General features: G+C 44.6%; 1 protein-coding gene across 5 annotated transcripts in view; it reads right to left on the bottom strand.

The window, feature by feature from the left end:
• CCDC30 (coiled-coil domain containing 30) overlaps positions 1-22173 on the bottom strand; it is a 502866-nt gene that overhangs the window by 427642 nt on the left and 53051 nt on the right. For all 5 annotated transcript variants that reach the window (XM_083162765.1, XM_083162761.1, XM_083162762.1 and 2 more), the window contains exon 4: positions 19054-19232. In XM_083162765.1, coding sequence (XP_083018891.1) covers positions 19054-19232 — 179 coding nt within the window. The remainder of the gene's footprint in view (positions 1-19053; positions 19233-22173) is intronic.

Raw genomic sequence — 22173 nt, 5'->3', positions numbered from 1 at the left:
ACAAATATATAAGTACACAAAATAACAAGTGCATATTACTCTGTTATCATAGGCAATACATCTGGCTGTGTTACTCAGTGTCACTGTATGATCCCCTCCTGCAAACATGGGGGATCAGTGAGATAAGTGGGTACAGTTTATAATGTTGCCCTCTATGTGTCGGGCAAGTATCCAGTGTATGCATGATGTGATAAAAACGTGAACCATATCTAGTGTTGTATGTGAAATATACACGTTTCCATGCTGCTGGGCTTCCGTGTCCTGTGGGGGTGGCATGATGGACTATCCCTGTGATTTTCTTCCAATGTAATCTATATTTGTGTGATGTACACCACTTAGTGGACCCCACAAAGCCAAAAGTAGGTCTTAGACCACATATAGAGTGCTTTTTTTCCCTCTGCTTTCTCTTGCTATCCCTGTGATTTTCTTCTAATGTAATTAATGTGTAAACGAGCATTCCCACAGTGGACATTATATAACCATTCATGAAGATCCACACTAAAGGTCGCAGACCGCTTAGAGACCTTTTTCTTCTCTCCACCTCCCATCGCCATCCCTGCGATTGTCTTCCAGTGTAGTAGCCCTACTTATATTTATCCTTATGATGAGGATCATACAGTCCCATACGGCAGGTTATAGACTGCAAGAAGTGTGCTTCTTTTCTTCCCTCCACTTTTTTCTCTCGCTATCCCTGTGATTTTCTTCTAGTGCAATATTGTGTATCCGGGTATTTCCAAGAGTGACCTATACAGCAGGTTTAAGACCTCATATAGTGTGCTTTTTTTCTTCCCTCCACTTTTTCTCGCTATCCTTGTGATTTTCTTCCATTGTAAATGATATATCTGTTTAGCACCACACAATGAATTCTACAGCCCTATATAGCTGACTGTAGACCATGCCAAGTGTGTGGGTTCCCGTTGTCTTTTCTCCGCTTTGTTCTGGGCGATGGTCCCCACATAGATGTCACATAGCGGACCCTACACATAGATGTCACATAGTGGACCCTACAAATACACACAGGAGCTTGGTTGAATGTGATTTTCCCTCAATGCGCACTGTGTGGAGGAGACAGCTTTTACGCTCTTTCATCAATGACCCGCACATATACAATAGGACACCCCCAAAAAATATGCTCCCATTGAATATATGATGAGAGGACACATGGACACGGTCGGGTGGATAACCCTTAACAGAGATGTCCACATTTACATCTTGTCCATCACGCCACCCCCACAGGACACGTTAGCCCAGCAGCATGGAAATGTGTATATTTCACATACAACACTAGATATGGTTCACGTTTTTATCACATCATACTGTACATACACTGGATACTTGCCCGACACATTGAGGGTAACATTATAAACTGTACCCACTTATCTCACTGATCCCCGGTGTTTGCGGGAGGGGATCATACAGTGACACTGAGTAACACACTTTACACTCACATAGGGTACAGCCAGATGTATTGCCTATGATAACAGAGTAATATGCACTTGTTATTTTGTGTACTTATATATTTGTATTTCACTTGCATCTCTACAGACAGCGTGAAATGCTGAAGCTAAACGCCGCCCACCGGGTCCCTGTAGTTGTTTGGCGTCTCCATGGCAACGCAATAGCTTGCGTTCCATTTTTCTCTCAGTCTTGGAAGTCAGCTGGTGTGACCACTTCCGGCCGCATCACTTCCGCCTCCAGACCCGCTGCTGGTGCAGGCTCAGCCCAGCATGACATGCTGCCTAAATCACCCTAACCCTTATTTAAGGTAAACACCTAATTTTGTTCTTGTTCTCACCTACACCTTGACAAAGGGGCGCTGCCCCGAAACGTTGGTTGGTCCATTTTACAATACAGAGTTTTTCAAAGACCCACGAGTAATAGTCTCTTTCCGTCTGCTTGCAATTACCACAAGACAGGCACCGGGGCGGATTACCACAAGGAGTGAGTGCCGGGCCGCACAGATATATATATAGATATATCTATATATATATATATATATATATATATATATATATAGATATATATATATATATATATATATATCTATATATATATATATATGGAAAAAAGGGGGTGAAAAGAGCGCCTCCTAGTGTAGTAGTTAATATATTCAAAATGACACTTCCACCAGTCATGCAACACCCCAAATCGTGAAGGTGTACCATTAATGGTGGTATACAACCACCGCGTATGTCGCGTTCTATCGTCACTCCCAAGCCACAAGCAGCAAGTAAAGAGAGCCTCCTCAGTCCAAAAGGCAACAGTATTGTACCCAGCGTAAGGATCAGTCCAGCTGTAGTAGCAATATTGGATACCTGTTCAGTGCGTCACTGCGGAAATCCAGTTATTAAAGTTATTCCTTGTGCATTAGGGATGGAGTCCTGGCAGCACGCTGCAACACAAACTGGGGACTTCCTGATCACGTTATCACGGGGTGTTGCATGACTGGTGGAAGTGTCATTTTGAATATATTAACTACTACACTAGGAGGCGCTCTTTTCACCCTTTTTTCCAGATTCTTTATGAACTGGGCTAAATTGGACTAGCCCATTGGAAAAGTGCAGCCGCCCTAAAAAAAGGGAGAGTGGTGTAGAAGAAGAGACTGTGTTCCTTCTAGAAGTCACTATTGACATTGTGAAAAGACTTTTTTGAAAACAGTTGGACTAGCGCGGGTACCACTACTTGTCTTCCATATATTATCTCTAGATATCTATATATATATGTATAGAGACATGTGCAAATAGCTTCAACATTAGGACAAAGAACTGTAAAGACAACTGGTTTAAACGAGTGTTCTACCTCATGGTCAGGAAGACATTCTGTGTGGACAGGAAGCTGGACATCTGAAACCAAAGTAATGAGGAACCAATGAGAAGACGTCTGGTCTCATTGTCTCACACAATGATCAGCAAGACTGACCCTCCCTCCCATCTGTTTTAAAAGGAGCAACACTGTAATCCCAGACAAACATGTGATCTTATAGAGCACATACCTGGGATCCTAGGGGAAGCACGTGCGATCGTATCTCTCTGCCTGTGACGGTCATTGATATATGTGTGTTTGTTGCACTTTCATAGTCACCGAGTTTGTTTAAATTATTTATATAATATCTATTCATTGTATCTTTGTATTGTAGAATTGTTCCTGTATAAGCAGTAGATGTAGCTTATCTAGACTTTAGTAAAGCTTTTGACACTGTCCCACATCGCAGACTGTTAAATAAACTTGAAAGCTTGGGATTGGATTCTAAGATAGTTGAATGGATAAGAGCGTGGTTGCAGGACAGAAAACAGAGAGTTGTAGTAAACGGAGAACAGTCAAAGGAGAGAAAGGTTACAAGTGGAGTACCCCAGGGATCTTTACTTGGACCGGTGCTTTTTAATATCTTTATTGGTGCTATTGCAAATGGAATTGAGGGTAAAATGTGCCTTTTTGCAGATGACACAAAGGTATGCAACAGGGTAGACACACCAGGAGGGGTAAAACAAATGATTGAGGATCTACGTAGATTAGAGAAATTATCAAGAGAATGGCAACTACAGTTTAATGCCAACAAATGCAAAATCATGCACTTGGGTCTCAGAAATCCAAAGACTCAATTTAGTATACATGGCACTATAATGGAAACTACTGAGGAAGAGAGGGATCTAGGTGTAACTATTTCAGGGGACTTAAAGGCAGGTAGGCAATGTAACAAAGCAATAAAGAAGGCAAGTCAGATGCTTGGTTGCATAGGGAGAGGTATCAGCAGTAGAAAGAAGTAATAATGCCACTGTATAGGTCATTGGTACGACCGCACCTAGAGTATTGTGTTCAGTTCTGAAGGCCATATCTCCAGAAGGATATAAATACATTAGAGACTGTACAAAGAAGAGCAACTAAAATGGTGCATGGCCTACATCACAAAACGTACCAGGAAAGACTAAAAGATCTTAATATGTATACTTTAGAGCAGAGAAGGGAAAGGGGGGACATGATAGAAACTTTCAAATATATCAAGGGTTTTAACAAGGTACAGGTGGGAGACATTCTTCACAGGAAGAGGAGCAATAGAACACGAGGACATGCACTGATACTAGAGGGAGGAAGATTCAGGGGAAATGTGAGGAAGAATTAAAGAGTAGTAGATAAGTGCAATAGCCCACCATCAGAGGTGGTAGACGCAAATACAGTAGTACAATTTAAACATGCTTGGGATAAGCATATTGATATCCTTACAAAAAAATAAGGATCAAATATGGTTTGAGGTAACATGTTTAAAAAAAGGGGCAGACTAGATGGGCCAAGTGGTTCTTATCTGCCGTCAAATTCTATGTTTCTATGTTTCTATTGTTACCCTCTTATCTTATACCTTATTCCATTAAGGACTACAATATACTAGGACACGGGGTTAGATCCGTGATCCCATCATAACAAATTGATTGTGTGTATCAATTTCTTTATAAGTAAATAGCGTATGAGAAGCTTTTAAAAAGGTTTTCTTATTCTCAGTGAGGAACAGAGACATGGGTTTGTGGTTGCACCTATTCATATGTAAATGTGTTTTACAACATTTCACATTGTCTGTGAAAGAAGATGCCTTAGGCACAGCTCCACTGCTGTGAATGAAATGATGGCATGGTGGTTGCTAAGGATAACAACTAATAGGTTTGCAAGGTAACAGAAACAGCGCAACTGGCTTTTTGTCCACTGGTTTATGAAATAATAGACATTCATAATATATAATGATTAAATGTGGTGATATGCAACTAGCACACCCATAACACAAACAAATGGCCAATACGTTTTTTTGGGCAAATATGAACTGTAATTCAAAGAGAACAGTAACCGGACCCAAATTCAGGATCAAGCAGGCAGCAAGATACCGCACTGAGGCGGGTGCCCAGTGTCCCATATGGACTCCGAGAAAAGGATTTAATGGTAGGTACTAAAATACTATCTTCTCTATCATCCATATGGGATACTGGGGTTTGTCACAACGTATGGGATTTATACCCAAGATTTAATGACGGGCGGGAATGTACGGAGATTACTGCAGCACCGCTTTCCCAAACTGAATGTCCTCCTTGGCAATAGTGTCAACTTTATAAAACTTGACAAAGGTATGTTGGCTCGACCATGTAGCTGCCCTACATAGCTGCAGAGCCGAAACACCCCAGGTAGCTGCCTAGGATGATCCCACCGCCATAGTAGAATGAGCCCTCACTGTTGCAGGGCCAGGCAGACCAGCCACGGTATAGGCCTGTTTGATAGTAGCACAAAGCCACCAAGCAATAGATTGCTTTGAGGCTGGATGACCTTTTTTCAGAGCATCGTACAGAACAAAGAAGGGAATATGTCTTGTGAAGCCGAGCCGTCAACGTACAACCTGAGAGCTCGGACCACATCTATTGTAGCCGGAATGTCCGAGTGAGGCCCACAGGCTGGAACCACAATCGCTTGTAAAATAAAAAGTCAAAACAACTTTCAGAAGAGAAGACAGAGTGCCAAGCTCTGAAACCCGCTGTGCTGAAGCCAAGCTAACAGAACAGCCATCTTGCAGGTCAGGAATTTTAACTCCATTGAGTCCAGGGGTTCAAATCATGATGACTGTAAGAAGGATAAAACCACCTCCAATTCCCATGAAGACGTAGGCAGCACAAAGGGGGGCTGAATACACAACACCCCTTGCAGGAACGTCTGGACCTCTGGCAAGGAAGCCAATTTCTCCTGGAAGTAAATGGAGAGGGCCAAAACCTGTATCTTTAAGGAACCCAAACGCAGGCCCAACTCCAAGACAGACTGCAGACTGAAAATATAGGAAGCAGTCCAATTTAAATTCTGCTGGAGGAAATTTCAACTGCTCACACCAGACCACATATCACACCAGACCACATATCTCCTAATGTGGTGGATTCAGGAAGTTTGCCTCCCAGTTGTCCACCCCAGGAATGAAAATGGCCGTCAGCAGAGTCAGATGAGCCTCTGCCCACTGGAGAATCTTGCTGACTTCTCTCATGCAGGATTTGCTCCTTGTGCCTCCCCGGCGATTTATAAAAGCCACGGTCGTTGCATTGTCCGGCTGGACTTTTACAGCCTGATCTTTCAGCAGAGGTGCAGCTTGCATAAAATAAGGCTCTCAACTCCAGATTGTTTATGTGGAGCTTGGACTCCCAGAGGGTCCACTTGCCTAGGAAGGTCACTCCCAACATCACGGCGCCCCAGCCTTGGAGACTGGAGTCCGTAGTCAGTAGGGTCTAATTCTGTATTCCAAATCTCCTGCCTGCAAGCAGGTTCGGCGCATGGAGCCACCACTGCAGTGATTCCTTGGATCTCGTGGACAAAAAAATGTTCCGGTATGTAGGTGAGACCCTGACCACTGCTCAGAACGTCCAACTGGAAAACACGGGGGTGGAACCTCCCGTATTGGATCACCTCGAAAGAGGCAACCATCTTTCCCAGAACTCGGATGCATTGATGGACACAGACTTGGACCACCGCCAAGAGTACGCTCACCAGTACCTGGATTACTTGAACCATGTCCCCTGGCAGAAAGACTTTCTGCTCCCTGGTATCTAGGACCATGCCCAGAAACAGCAGCCTCTGCGATGGGATCAGCGATGACTGGGAAGGTTCAATAGCCACCCGTGTGCAATAAGGACCTGTGTAGACACTTGTATGGCCAGCCTCAATGATTCCTCCGACCTGGCTTTTATAAGCAGGTCGTTCAGATAGGGTATGATGTTTATCCCCCTCTTTCTAAGTAAGGCCATCATCTCCGCCATCACCTTTGTGAGTATGCGGGGGGGGGGGGGGGGGGGGGCCAGTGGATAGACCAAAGGGGAGGGACAGACATTGATAATGCTCCTCCAGAATGGCAAACCGCAGGAACGCCTGATGTGGGGCCCATATTGGGATGTGTAGGTAGGCGTCCTTCACATCTCCTCCTCTAGTCCCACCCGACGGGATTCCATTCGGGAAGTAGTCACCGTTAGGAATGGGTTGAGGGACTTCAGATTTAGAATTGGACATACCGAACCTTCCGATTTCGGTACTACAAATAAGTTAGAGTAATAACCCCTGCCCCTCTCCTGAGGGATAATTACCGGAGACAGAAGCAACTTCTGTATTGCCTGTAACAGGGTGTTCTGAACCTCTATCAAGGCTGGCAGGCTGGATTTGAAAAACCGGTGTGGAGGTTTTTAAACTCCAGCTGTAGCCTTGAGAAATGAGAGTCTGTACCTAAGGGTTGATACAGGACGCCTCCCACACCTGAGCGTAGTGTAGTAGATGAGCTCCAGTCATGCACAGAGCTTGGATGCGGTAGCTCCGGAGCTACGATCCTGGGTTGCAGGGGCTGAGGCCTTACGGAACTTTGTCCCAGATCCACTGTGCGCATTGGTGCCACCCCTAGCCTTCTGGCGGAATATAGTGGACCGAAAGGACTGCTGGACAGGACCTGAAATGGGCCAACACTGCGTAGTAGGAGTAGATGGGAGGAACGAGGATTTTCCAGCAGTAGCCTTGGAAATCAGATCGTCCAACTTGCTCCCAAACAATCTCTCCCCTGTATAAGGGAGATTCTCCACGCTACACTTAGAATCAGCGTATGCCGCCCACTGGCATAGCCAGAGGATCCTGCGTCTGGAGACCGCCATGGCAGAATTGCATGCATTAATGGCACCTAATTCCTTTTGGGCATCACACAGCATCTTGGCAGTGTCTTGGATGTGACCCAGTTTCTCTGAAACCTGCGCCACTGTCATGCGCCTTGTAACCCTTCCTGTATCTGAGAGGCCAAAGTATGGATGGCCTTTGCCATCCAGCAACTTGCTAGTAGGGTAGCTTCTACCTTTTTATTAAAGCTGTCCTTAAGTGATGAGGACCCTGGTACCGGTAGTACCACCTTTTTGGACAAGTGTGGCAGGGACTTGTCCACAATAGGGGGCTCCTCCCACATTTTTCAGCCTGCCAGCTCGAAGGGAAAGGCAGACACATACCTGGGGACTTCCAGGCCACCTTGAATGTGTCCTCTAAATCAGCCTGTTCTGGATAGAAAATGGACTGCTTTTTCTGGGCCCAAAGAATGGATCACCCACCACAGACTCAGTTAAAAGGGAGGTCTAATACCTCCCAAATGGCCATAATGAGTGGTTTAGTGCCTATGAGCGCAGGCTGAGTCCGGTAAGGGCTCATCTAAATCATCCCCCCCTCTAGCTCCTCATCAGTATCAAGAGAGTCAGCATTTGTTTGCTGGCCGACAGAATAGTTAGGTTTTGTCTCGCTCTTTGATGCTGCTTTCACATTGCAAACCTGCTTTCAACCCGTTTTTGTAAACGTTTCTTAAGACGGGTTCTAAAGCCAGTTAAACCCCTTTCACATTGCTTGTTGTAACTGTTATATTACCATTTCAATACCATTTTTGTACCATTCACATTCAACCCATTTCACCCATAGAAAACAGTGGATGTCTTTTTAAACAGACATTTTATGACACAGGCTCATATATGACGTTTTTACAGCATAAAAAGAAGGGGGAGGGTAAAAATAAAGTAAGGTAAAATAAATAAGTAAAAATAAAGTAAAAACTCTGCACAGTATGCACAGGATACGGTCGAATGTCCGACCATAAGGAAGGTCGGCTTGAGTCTAGGTCGACAAAAGGGTGACATGGGTTTTTGACAGTTTTTTTGAGCAGACATGCGCCTACAGGCAGAATATCATACCCTACCATCCACTACGCCATGATGGGAGAATAAAAGTGTGCCGAGCGCAGCGAGGCACCATGCCCTAAGCATTGCGAGTGCAGCGAGCGATGCGGTACACTTAAAATTGTGTCCTTGTCGACATTCGGGTAAAAAAAGACAGTCAAAAACCCATGTCGACATTTTGACTATCGACCTAACGAACTAGTCCCGTCGACCTTCCTGTATGTCGACCTAGTCCCATGTCGACCTTCCTGTATGTTGACCTAGTCCCCTGTCGACCTTCCCGTATGTCGACCTAGTCCCCTGTCAACCTTCCTGTATGTCGACCTAATGACTGTCGACCATCTGATGGTCGACCAAACAATCCCATTCCGTATGTACTGGTGTGAAAAAAAGTCTCCTGTCTCTGCACAGTATGCACTGAGACTGAACTCCTTTGTTTACTTCCTGCCTGTATCAGGTGAGATCACAATGGTGATAGCTTATTACCCTATGTAACCTGCTCATGACTTGTAAATACTGTTTCATTCACACTACAAATGGATTGGCGCTGAAACGGGTAGGACCCTGCTTTTAACCTGTTTTGAAATACCAGTATTCTAAAACCCGTAAATTTACTCTGGACCTTCCACATTACAGCTAGAAAACCCTTTAAAAAAAGAAACAATCGACAATAATCCGTGTTGTAGCTGTAATGTGAAAGGGGTATGAGTCTGAGGGGAGTATTCAATGTTTTTTTTCTCCATGTGCAGCGAATCCTGTTTAGGATTCGCTGCACATTTGCAGGGTTCAGGAGGGCTGCAGCATTCGCTGCCAGCCCTCCCTGTCACCCTATTCAATGCCGCAGGGGCTCGCTGCCCCTGGCGGCAAATTTTAACCCCTGCGGCGAATGCTGTAAAGAGCCGGGGGATGGAGGCAGGCAATCCTCCCTGCCTTCCACAGAATTTGTGGGGGAGGGCTCCCGGAGACACAGACAGCAGAAGCTGCCCCCCCAGAGAGCTTGCATGGGACAGGGGTAGGGAGACGCTTCACTGGTCCCACTCGTAGGACCAGTGTGCAGTGAATATATGAATATCTAATGAGCGGCTCCAGGCCCCTTGCTGGCGAATGTGTAAAAATAAAATTGTTTAAAAAAAATAAAAATGTAAATATATATTACGTGCTTCAAGCACATGAATAAAAATAGCATGCCCTTTCACAGAAATAAATTTCAGATTATTTGACACCAAAGAAAAAAAAAAAATCTTTATTTTAAAATATCACTTTCCAGTTCACCTTAAAAAGATGTCGAATGCAAAACGGTGAATCATGGCAAAAATCAGGGAGAAAGCAATTCGCCATCCTAGCATTGAATACACTCTCGAATCTCAGTGAAAACCCCATTGAAATACACCAGCGAGCATGAAATGGAGAACTCGCCGAAAGCGAACAGTGATAATTCAATTGGGTGAATCACATTTTCAGTGAAAAAAATCACTGCAAGGAGTGAAAACAGCACGATTCGCCTAAAAAAATGGTGAATCGGGTGCATTGAATACTGGCCTGAGTAGTGTTTGCCAAAAGGCCTAGACCTTAAGCTTGGCACAAACAGGACATGACCGAACAAATTCATTGACGTCCCTGGACACCACACGACTCGGGCCAATAAGTCCACGGTCTTATGGACCCCAGGATGACCTGCCATCTTGCTGTCATGAAACTCCATGAGCACTTTACGCCTAAGTGTCTCAGGCACAAACAAACGATCATTAGGGGTCTGGGCCTGGCGAATAAGCCCCTCCAGGGTCAAACTGAGACCAGCCTGTATACAAGAGGCAGGAATGATGGGGGCCGCAGTCTCCTGACCTGAATGCTGCGGAATAAAGCATTGTGACAGAGCATCCGCTCTAACATTCTTAGGACCAGGTCTATATGTAATCAAAAAGTTGAAGCGAGTAAAGAACAAGGCCCAGCGGGCATTGAGACGTTTTGCAGGTTCAATATATGGTCGACCAAACCATCCCATTCAGCATGCACTGGTGTAAAAAAGTATCCTGTCTCTGCACAGTATGCAATGTGAAAGGGGTATGAGTCTGAGTAGTGTTTGCAGCTAACGAGGACACATCCTGCAGCATGCTATTTATGCTGCTGGTCCAAGCTGGTTCAGAGTCAGACTGCAAATTCCCACTGAGCACGGGAGAAATGCAAGCTTCACAAGTAACTTGCAAAGTAGAAGCAGGTGAAAATTTCACACTTCATAACATACAATAGGTGACCAGGTATATGCTCTATACCAGGGGTGGCCAACCGGTCAGAGGTAAAGAGCCGAAAAATATCAGTAGTCAAGCTAAAGAGCCGATATCATGCGCGCGCCGAAGGCGCATGCGCCAAAAAAAGGGGCGTAGTCTATTTTGACCCCTTGGGTGGGTGTGATACAAATATGCCTCCAATAGTGCAGTGCCATCTATACATATGCCCCCAATAGTGCCAGATACACATATGCCCCCCACGGTGCCGGGTATGCACCACACGGTGCCGGGTATGCCCCCACGGTGCCAGAAAGCTGGTATGCCCCCACAGTGCCAAAAAGCTGGTATGGCCCCACAGTGCCACAAACTGCTATGCCCCCACAGTGCCACAAACTGCTATGCCCCCACAGTGCCACAAACTGCTATGCCCCCACAGTGCCACAAACTGCTATGCCCCCACAGTGCCACAAACTGCTATGCTCCCACAGTGCCACAAACTGCTATGCCCCCACAGTGCCACAAACTGCTATGCCCCCACAGTGCCACAAACTGCTATGCCCCCACAGTGCCACAAACTGCTATGCCCCCACAGTGCCACAAACTGCTATGCCCCCACAGTGCCACAAACTGCTATGCCCCCACAGTGCCACAAACTGCTATGCCCCCACAGTGCAAATTTCCCAGCAGCAGCACTGACCGTTGTTGTTGCTGCTGCTGCTGGGCGGGGAGAGGACAGTCTGGTGTCCCCCTGCAGTCCTCCTGTCATGTCACCGATGGGAGGAGAGCACAGCACACCGCGCGTCTCCTTCCCCCTCATTTCCCTGTGACTGGGCCGTCCACCAATCAAAGCTCGCTGGCCGGCTCCTGATTGGCTGCTGGCCCGCGAGCTCTGATTGGCGGACAGCCCAGTCACAAGGATGCACAGTTCAGGGAACCGGCAGCAGGGGGGACTGGGTCGGACGGTGGGCGGCGGGCAGCAGTGGGAGCAGGAGCCGCACTTTACAAGGGGGAGAGCCGCATGAGGCTCAAGAGCCACAGGTTGGCCACCACTGCTCTATACAGTATGTGTAGCACAACCTAAAGTGTGTAACAGCTTACAAGCCTGCGGGTAAGATTGAGAGGCACTGAGGGGGACCTGTACACCAATAACCTAGCTCAGAGGGCAGTATTCAATGAAAAAGTTCTCCGTGCATGGAGAGCGTTTTATTTCGCTCTCCATGCACTCTCCGTGTTCCGGAGGGCTCGCTGCCACTCCTGCTCCCTCTATTCAATGTGGTTAAGACTCTCCGCCACTCGCGGCGAGTCTTAACCCCTGCAGGGAGCAGGGAGCTTTCAGGGAGCCGGAAGCAGCCAGAGAGATTAAAGTCTCCCTGGCTGCTCCAGAGGAATGTGGAGAGGAGGGGGGCTCTCCGGGACCCAGGCAGCACAGGCTGCCCCCCCTATAGCCAGCGGGGGACCCAGTATTCACTGCACCCGTTCGTGCATACTATCGATCCGGTGCAGTGAATATATGAATATGTAATGAGCGACTCCAGCGCTCCGGCCCCCTGCTGGCTGCACTGTGTAAAAAAAAAAAAAATTTTAAAAAATATTTTTTTTTAAATTAAATATATATTCATGTGCTATAAGCACATGAATAAAAATAACATGCCCCTTCACAGAAAAAAAAAACTGATTTTTTGACACCAAAATTTAAGAAAAAAAACCTTTTAGTTTAAAAGTTCACATTCCAGCTCTCCATCAAAAGATGGAGAATTGCTACACGGAGAGACATGGAGAACATCACTTAGAAAGACGGAGAGAATTTCACATTGAATAGGGTTGCTCGCTTTTGGAGAGCAAAATGCTCCGTCCAAGGCGAACAAAGCACAAGTTCTCTACAAAACACGGAGAACTTTTCTCATTGATTGGAGAGAGCTGGTGAATTATACATAAACCATAGAGGTATATATATATATATATATATATATATATATATATATATATATATATATATATATATATATATATATATATATATATATATATATATATATATATATATATATATATTAGTGGTGGGCAGATTAACGCGTTATTATCGCGTTAACGCAAAAATATGTTAACGCCGATAATTTCATTAACGCGTTAACTCGTACGTCACGTGATCCGGCTGATCTCAGACCCGGAAGCCGGAAGAACAGCGCATTTTCGCGCCGACACAGCAGCCGAGGTCCGTGCGCATGCGCATCGGCACTAGGAGGACGCCAGATTTTCGCGCCAAGACACAGCAGCCGAGGTCCGCGCGCGTGCGCATCGGCACTTGGAGGACGCCAGGACGTGTCTGCCGTGGTCCCCGCGAGTGTGCTGCAGCATTTAGAAGATGCCAGGATACCACTGCTGACATCCCCTTGCATGTGCTGCCACACTTGGAAGACGCCAGGATACCGGTGCAGAGGTCCACGTGCATGTGCTGCTGCTGCACTTGGAAGACGCCAGGATAATACTGCAGAGGTCCCCGTGCATGTAACAGCAGAGGGGCTGCCAGATAGGAGGAGGGAGAAGATCCCCAGGTGCATAAGGAAAGACGCTGAATATCCAAAAGGGCTACATCATCATACCACCGTAAGTTTGCCTCAAGAGAAGGCTGTAATTACATGACTAGTATAAAGGGGGTCATTATGAATGTGAGCAAGGACGCTGTGTAGTCTACATGAGGGGAGGATGTCACTGCAGGCCCATACCAGAGGGGTAACATGAGGGGAGGATGCCATGCCAGAGGGGTACATGAGGGGAGGATGCTACTGCAGCCACATAACAGAGGGGTGGATGCAATACCAGAGGGGTACATCAGGGGAGGATGTTACTGCAGCCCCATAACAGAGGGGTGGATGCCATATCAGAGGGGTACATCAGGGGAGGATGCTACTGCAGCCCCATAACAGAGGGGTGGATGCCATACCAGAGGGGTACATCAGGGGAGGATGCTACTGCAGCCCCATAAAAGAGGGGTGGATGCCATACCAGAGGGGTACATCAGGGGAGGATGTTACTGCAGCCCCATAACAGAGGGGTGGATGCCATACCAGAGGGGTACATCAGGGGAGGATGCTACTGCAGCCACATAACAGAGGGGTGGATGCCATACCAGAGGGGTACATCAGGGGAGGATGCTACTGCAGCCCCATAACAGAGGGGTGAATGCCATACCAGAGGGGTACATCAGGGGAGGATGCTACTGCAGCCCCATAACAGAGGGGTGGATGCCATACCAGAGGGGTACATCAGGGGAGGATGTTACTGCAGCCCCGTAACAGAGGGGTGGATGCCATACCAGAGGGGTACATCAGGGGAGGATGTTACTGCAGCCACATAACAGAGGGGTACAAGCCACTAGGGCTGGGGTAATAGGGTGGGTACTGTATTTCACAGGGGATGGGGTGAGTACACAATTCTAAACAGGTCTATAAGTTTGCATGTCAGTGTCCAATCCCTACCTTAACATTCCAGCAAACTTGGGTAGAATGATAAAGTGGCAGCACTAAAGAACGGACAGAGTGACATCACCGCAGGCTGTCCGGCAAGACGCGCAATTCCCTAACTACTGACCAGCAGCAATGGGAGCATCGTGCAAGACTACAAGAGATCGTCTGAGGTTGAGGTATGGAAAGGGGTTAATGAAAGTTGTAGCCTGCGGCAGCTTACTTAAGGGGCCTTAATTTATTAACAGTTCATTATATAGCACAGCATATTCCATTGTGCTTTACAATGAAGATAGTGATAGAGCAAACTTAGTATTTACAGACAGTCAAACGTTAGGAGGGCCCTGCTCGCTAGACATTAATCATTAATCAGTGTCACTGCAAAACTGGGGTATAAAGTCTACTTTTTTTTTCTATATGATACAGTAACAGTGCTCTTATGTCCCTTTTTATCATCTGAGGTTAGTGTATGGAAAGGGGGTAATGAAAGTTGTAGCCTGCGGCAGCTTACTAAGAGCCCTTTATTTATTAACAGTTTATATTATATAGCACAGCATATTCATTTGTGCTTTACAATGAAGATAGTGATAGAACAAACTGGGTATTTACAGACAGTTAAACATTAGGAAGGCCCTGCTCGCAAGACATTAATCAATAATCAGTGGCACAGCAAAACTGGGGTGTAAAGTCTACTTTTTTTTTTTTATATGATAGTGGTCTTATCTCACTTTTTTTTCTGTCCCCCCTCACAGAAATGACTAAATGGAGAAAGGAACAGAAATATTACATGGACATTTTCATTTTAAATCTCTTCCAGACGGCAGAGTTGATAAAACCAAAGTTGTTTGTAAACACTGCAACGTTGAATTGTCTTATCACCGGAGTACTTCGAGTTTAAAGTATCATTTAAATGCAATACACAGCGTTGATTCCAGAAAATCACCCAACGAAACAAACAGTGCAGTGAGGCTTCGGCAGGCTACGTTGGATACAACATATGGGAGAAGTATAGATAAACAAAAGCAAGAAAAGCTAACAAATAACTTAGCGAAGTGGATAGCTACAAGCTGCAGGCCGATTAGTATTGTGGAAGATGTCGGTCTCAAGAACATTCTTAGGATCGCAACGAATGACAGCACATATGAGCCTCCCTCAAGACGCACCATCACAAGAAGAATACATGACTTGTATGAAAAGGAGAGGACTACAAAAGCGACAGTGTTACAACAGCTGGAGCCCTGCAGGTATATTTTACATACATCATATATTTAATTTTCTCACTACTGTCTGTAAAAGATGTAGCATGAATGGGATGTAGTTACGATGCTGGCTCTCTGTATACCATCGGTGAAGATCCTGTAGGGAGGGTTAAGGGTAGGACAGTTTAGTATATTTACTGGGGACTGTCTGAGTACTGGGATGCCACTATTGGTATCCACGAGAATTGTCAGTGCCATTCTCCCATACCCAACAAAATGGGTTTGAATTTTTGTTTTACTGTTGCAGGTATGTGACGGAACTTCTGGGAGGAGAAAAGTATGTTTTGTGCTCTGTGGTTCTACCTGCTTTTTGCCATCTCTCTCGGGTCATGGCGAGCTCAGATGATGACCCTGCCTACGTGGTCAAATTTAAGTCTACATTCATAACAGACCTGGAGACACGCAAGGGAAATGCCAATCTTGCATATCTGAAGATTGCTAGTGCATTGGATCCAAGATTCAAAGACCTCAAGTGTATACCCAGACCTGAGAGGGGTGAGGTGTGGGCCTCAGTCACCAACTTACTCAAGGAACAGAGGTTTGCTGCAGAGAAACTGGTGGAAGCAACAACAGAGCCACCAAATAAAAAGTTAGCCCTATTGGCTGCTTCATCAGAGTCTGATTCTGAACAAGAGGAAGATTCAGTTGAGAACAGTGTGCGTCGATACAGAGCGGAGCCCACCATCAGTACAGAGTCCTGTCCGTTAGAGTGGTGGTCCAAGCATGCAGGCTCACACAGCAGGCTGGCCTCTATTGCACAGAAGTACTTGGCCACACCTGCAACATCAGTACCCTGTGAAAGGTTGTTTTCTCTTGCTGGTCATATTGTGCAGAAGAAGAGAGTTTGTTTATCATCTGAAAATGTAAATAACCTGGTGTGTCTTAGCAACTGGCTTGGTGCTGAGGGCTAAATAGGTTACACACCTAAAAGATATCTGTCCAATCTGTCTGGTGGGAATAAAATCTGGTAATGTATGAGGGCATATAACAATCAACCTTTTCCTCCCAAACACTGGAAAACAGACAGTGGTCATTCATCATTCATTACATCTGTTGTATTGATATAACAAATTTCTCGAAACAATTGTTTTTGTCTGTTTTCCAATGTTTGGGAGCAAATAGTTGATTGATGATTGTTCTTTGCTCTCATACCTTACAAATATTTGTTCCCAACAGATAGATTCGACAGATATCTTTTAGGTACTTACTCTAGTTGGAGGAATGGACAGTAAATCCCATCTGTGTATTCTTTTTTGGTGTGCTCGACCACTTCACTCTAACAGGGACACTTGCTACTGTACATAGGAGCAGATGTACTAAGTCTGAAGAAGGGATAAAGAAGTGATAAAGCAGTGATAAGTGCAGGGTAATAAGGCACCAGACAGTCAGCTCCTGTCAAATCCATAATTATTGACCAGTGCATTATCACCTTGCACTTATCACTGCTTTATCACTTCTTAATCCATACCTCCCAACATGACCCATTCCAGAAGGGATAGAATGCTCTGTTTCTGGACTTCCCTCTTATTTTATGATTGCCATCACCTGTTTTCAACAGGTTAATAATGGATAAGAAAGGTATTCCACAACAGATGATGGCAATCATTAATCAAGAGGAAAGTCCACGAATAGAGCATTCTGTTTCTCCTGGAGAGGGGCATGTTGGGAGGTATGCTTTATCCCCTTCTCCAGGCTTAATACATCTGCCCCATACTCTGTTTATACTGCTGTGTTATGATTGTGGACTTTGGACTCTGAGGGTAACGTTTCTCTAAAAAGCTAGCAAATAGCTTTGGTTTTATATTTAAAATTTACCATTTATTTTACATTAATGCTAAAGAAATATTACATGCTAATGTGGATGTTAAAGCATACCTACCAACATGACCCTTTCCTCTAGGGGCAGAATGCTCTATTCCTGGGCTTTCCTCTTAATTTATGATTATTATCATCTGTGGTGAAGCACCTGTCTTAGGGCCTTATTCTAGTTCACTATTTCTGACAAATTCCTTCTTAGATGGACAAAACCATGTGCACTGCACATTTTATATCTGCCCCCCCTGCAGTGCACATGGTTTTGTCCATCTAAGAAGGATTTTGTCAGAGAGAGTGAACTAGTTCTAACCTGTTCAAAACAGGTAATGGCAATCATAAATTAAGAGGAAAGTCCAGGAGTAGAGTAGTTTGTCCCTCCAGGCATGGGTCATGTTGGGAGGAAATATTAGAATTATTTTAATTTATTTTATTCATTTCTTTTAAATGCTACAGTATGAGTAAATACTGCTGTGAAAAAGCACATTTTACTAAGTGTTTGCAAGCCAAATGTTATTGCACTGTTGTTCCTATAGCAGTTCTTAATAAAAGTGCACAATACACTACTTTTTGAATAAGTTCTTGATTTTTAGCATATAAATGCGATTAATCGCAGTTAATCGCAAAAATTTACTGAGATTAATCGCGATTAAAATTTTTAATCGTTGCCCACCACTAATATATATATATATATATATATATATATATATATATATATATATATATATATATACATACACACACATACACACACACACACACACACACACATATATATACACAGTTATTAACCCTTCACAGAGGTTAGAAGTGCTAAATAAAACTGTGCTGTCACTTCTGCAGAACTCCCATCCATTCCTCACCACTAAGGAGTGTCCCAAGAGGTGATTAATGGTGATTATAGAGCCCAGGGAAGAGCAGGAAGCTGTGGTTTGGCGCCCTCAGAGGTCAGGTAAGTAAGCCCCGCCCACTACATAGCGCTGGGGGGTACAACATATATTTATACTGGAATATGGCATAGAAAAGCCCTGTAAGCGGTAAAACTGCCCTGGGGTACAGTAGCAGCATCTAATTCCAGCCTGTTCAAGGACAACGCGACCGCCACCGCCATCTTGCTGCATCACATACCTCTGAGGGAACCCCGGGTTATACTCACCACTGATGACTTCGGACTGAACCAGGGGTGTGCGGCATGCTGGGGGTGAGCTACACTGACATCTAAGCAACCGCGGTGGCAAGCACCCTCTCAGGACAGTGGTCCTGCAGCAGGGACAATTCTGTAGCTAGAGAGGTCAGCATTTGAACTCTTCCCCTGGTTTCCCACAATGTAGGAATGCTGTTTAAATTTCACAGAGAAGCTCCTTGTGGGGAGGAAGTAGGGGGGAGGAGCCAGTACACCCAGTCAAAGTGCTTATATGGGCCTGTCTCCTGCGGATACCTCTCTTCTCCCATACGTTCTGACGAACCCCAGTATCCCATATGGATTATAGAGAAAAAGGAATAAGGATCAAATAGGGTTTGAGGTAACAATATAGTAAAGAAAGAGTCATAGATGGGGCAAATGGTTCTTAAAACGGCCATCAAAGTCTAAGTTTCTATGACATACCTGTCTTATTAGATCACTCTCTGAGTGAAAGCATGTCTTTTGTTCTACAGCCTCCAGCTTTTCCAAAAGTGTAGCTCTTTCTACCAGCAGATAGGCAATCTGCTCACTGGGACTGCTGCTTGCAATCTCATTTAAACCTTCCTGGTCCAGCATCTCTTCAACTTCCTTCCGCTGGGATTCTAAAATGGTATAAATCAAAGCATAATCTCTTCAGAAGTCCCTACTATCAGTATCATAAATATTGGTACAGGCCACAATAAAATCCTTTAATTGAAATAGAAAACTTCCTAAATGTTTTTGAATTGCGGCGCCCTAGAACAGGACAGGCCAACCTGTGGCTCTCCAGATGTTGTGAAACTACAAATCCCAGCATGCCTTGCCACAGTTTTAACACTCCCTTATAGCAAAACTGTGGCAAGGCATGATGGGATTTGTAGTTTGATAACATCTGGAGAGCCGCAGGTTGGCCAGGCCTGCCCTAGAATATCAGAACCCTTTTTCATACCACCCCTAGTCCCAAAGTATCTTATTGAGAAATGTAGTGTTTTAAAAAAAAATTAAGTAAATTGTGTTGTTATGCCATCCTTGCAGTCAGTTATTTGTTGAGGAAAAGGATTTGCTTTGGTTTGTCCACATATTTTATAATTGGCAGACCAAGCACAGGTTTTGCCTATAATATTTGCTATAAATAATTTGAATAGGCCCTTATTCGGATCTGATCGCAGTACAAATTTGTTCTCAAAATGGGCAAAACCATGTGCATTTTCTGCTACACAATCAAAGCAAAAACATGTGGACAAAAGTGAAAACATGCAGACAAAAAGGAAAAGATGCAATGCGGCAGGATTTGATAGCCAAAATCAAATAAAAAACTGGAATCAATCTTTTTTTTTTGAAAATCATTATTTTATTTATTATTATACAGGTTGAGTATCCCGTATCCGTATCTCCAAAAACCTTATTTTTCCAAAAAACGTGTTTTTTCAGAATATTTCGGGTCATCGTCCCCGCCCCTTTTTTTCATACTTACCACGTCCACTGGTAAGTATGAAAATCCTCTTTGGATACTTACCACGTCCTCTTTGGCGGCATCTCAGGTCCCAGGGGTGCATTGCGCGAGTGTGCTGGTGACATCACCAGCGCACCTGCAAACTCACTCAATGCACCCCTGGGACCACTGCTGAGGATCTTGAAGGCCACCGTGGAATACCATGGACATCTAGGGACCATCCGGGCACCACCAGGGGACTAGGTAAGTATGTTAAAAAAATATATTCCAAAAATCTGAAAAATATTTTTAACCTATATTTGAAGTCTTATCGTGGTTAGACTGTTAAAAGGTAAGGGTTTATAATTCACACTGTAAAAATGGCAGACTAGAAGTGTATTTTTTTATTATTGTTATAATGGTAAATTGAAGCATGGATAATTGAGCTATGGCCATCTTACTTATCTGACATCTGTTACTTGTAACAATAGCTAACAAATTTTAGAATTATGGCATTGGGACTCCTGCATTTGGCTTGTGGGTCTTCAAAAAAGGAGTGTGGCCTTGGCAAAGGGGTGTGGCTTCACAGCCATGCTGAAATGCAAGCCACACCCCCATTTGCTATCACTATGGGGGTTATTTTGGTTCAATTATTCTGACAAAATCCTTCTTAGATGGACAAAACCATGTGCACTGCAGGGGGGCTAATATAAAATGTGCAGAAATAATTAGATTTGGGTGAGTTATTTTTTTTCTGTGCAGGGAAAATACTGACTGCTTTATTTTTACACTGCAATATAGATCTCACTTTGAAGTAAAACCCCACCCAAATCTAATTCTCTCTGCACAAGTTACATTTGCACCACCTGCAGTGCACATGGTTTTGTCCATCTAAAAAGGATTTTGTCACAAAGGGCAGTATTCAATGAGGCTATTTCGCCATGTTTTACGGCGAATTTGTGCTTTTTTCGTGTTGAAAGGTGATTTTTTTGTGTTAAAAAGCGAATCACCCTATTCAACGTGTAATTTTCGCCATCGGCGAACAGTGAATGACGGGCACGTCGCTGTCTGTCACTCGCCGCAAATCACTGCCTTGCAATGGGGTTTTGCATTAAGAATCGCTGTGTGTCGCCGCGATTCGCCTTGAGTGTATTCAATGAGAAGAAGGCGAATAATTTTCTAGCTTATTATCGCCGTGCTTCACCGTGTATCACTCGTCTTCTTTTCATGGTGAAGTGGATTCTGAAATAATGATCTAAACGTTTTTCAGTGATTTAATTAACTCCGCAAGTGTTTTTTATTTTATTTTAGATGCCCCTTTATGATATATTTGTTGTACAAACTGCTTATAAATATATATTTAATATTTTAAGTTATTTTTTTATTCTCCCAGAATGCATTATTCTACCCATGATTCACCTCAATTACCCATGAATCACCTCTCCTCCCCACTCCTTCGTTTGGCCTTTGAGGAGATAACACAGCTTTTGCAGTCTGCTGTTCTGGAATCGCTTTTTCAGGGTAATCTGCGTTTTTTTTATTTCTCTGCAATTACTTTACACTGCCTACAATAATGGAGCTGTTTAGGAACACTATTGTCGCGTTCATGCTGAATGCCTGCGTGGAGGAGGATGCAGATATGGATGATGGCACAAGTGTTCCGGCGATAGCTCCATTAGGTGAGTCAGTGCGGGTCTCAGTCCCACGTCCACGCCAGTTTCGTACTAGGCGTGAACTGGGTGATATCTAATTATCGCCTTTCTTCTGAGGAAATCCACATAATGTACAATCTCATGGAGCCAGACCTGGTCGAGACAGCGGATGGAATGAGATCAGATTTGGCTTTTATTCAAAATGGAAGTTCCCCAATGTCCTGGGTGCGATCGACTGCACCCATGTGGCGTTCAGACCACCACGTGAATCTGAGGAATGTTTTCGCAACCGAAAACACTTTCACCCGATGAACGTGCAGGTGGTCTGCGACCACCAAATGAAAATGACTAATTTACTTGTGTCTGCCCTGTATGCCAGGGCAATAATTGAACGTACCTTCGGTGTCCTTAAAAGCCGGTTCCGATGTTTAGACAAGACCGGTGGAGCTCTTTTATACACAATGGCGAAGGTTTGCGGTA

Source organism: Crinia signifera, chromosome 19, assembly GCF_055691185.1.
Source record: "Crinia signifera chromosome 19, ASM5569118v1, whole genome shotgun sequence".
NCBI lineage: Eukaryota > Metazoa > Chordata > Amphibia > Anura > Myobatrachidae > Crinia > Crinia signifera.
This window is presented reverse-complemented; position numbering and strand designations above follow the sequence as displayed.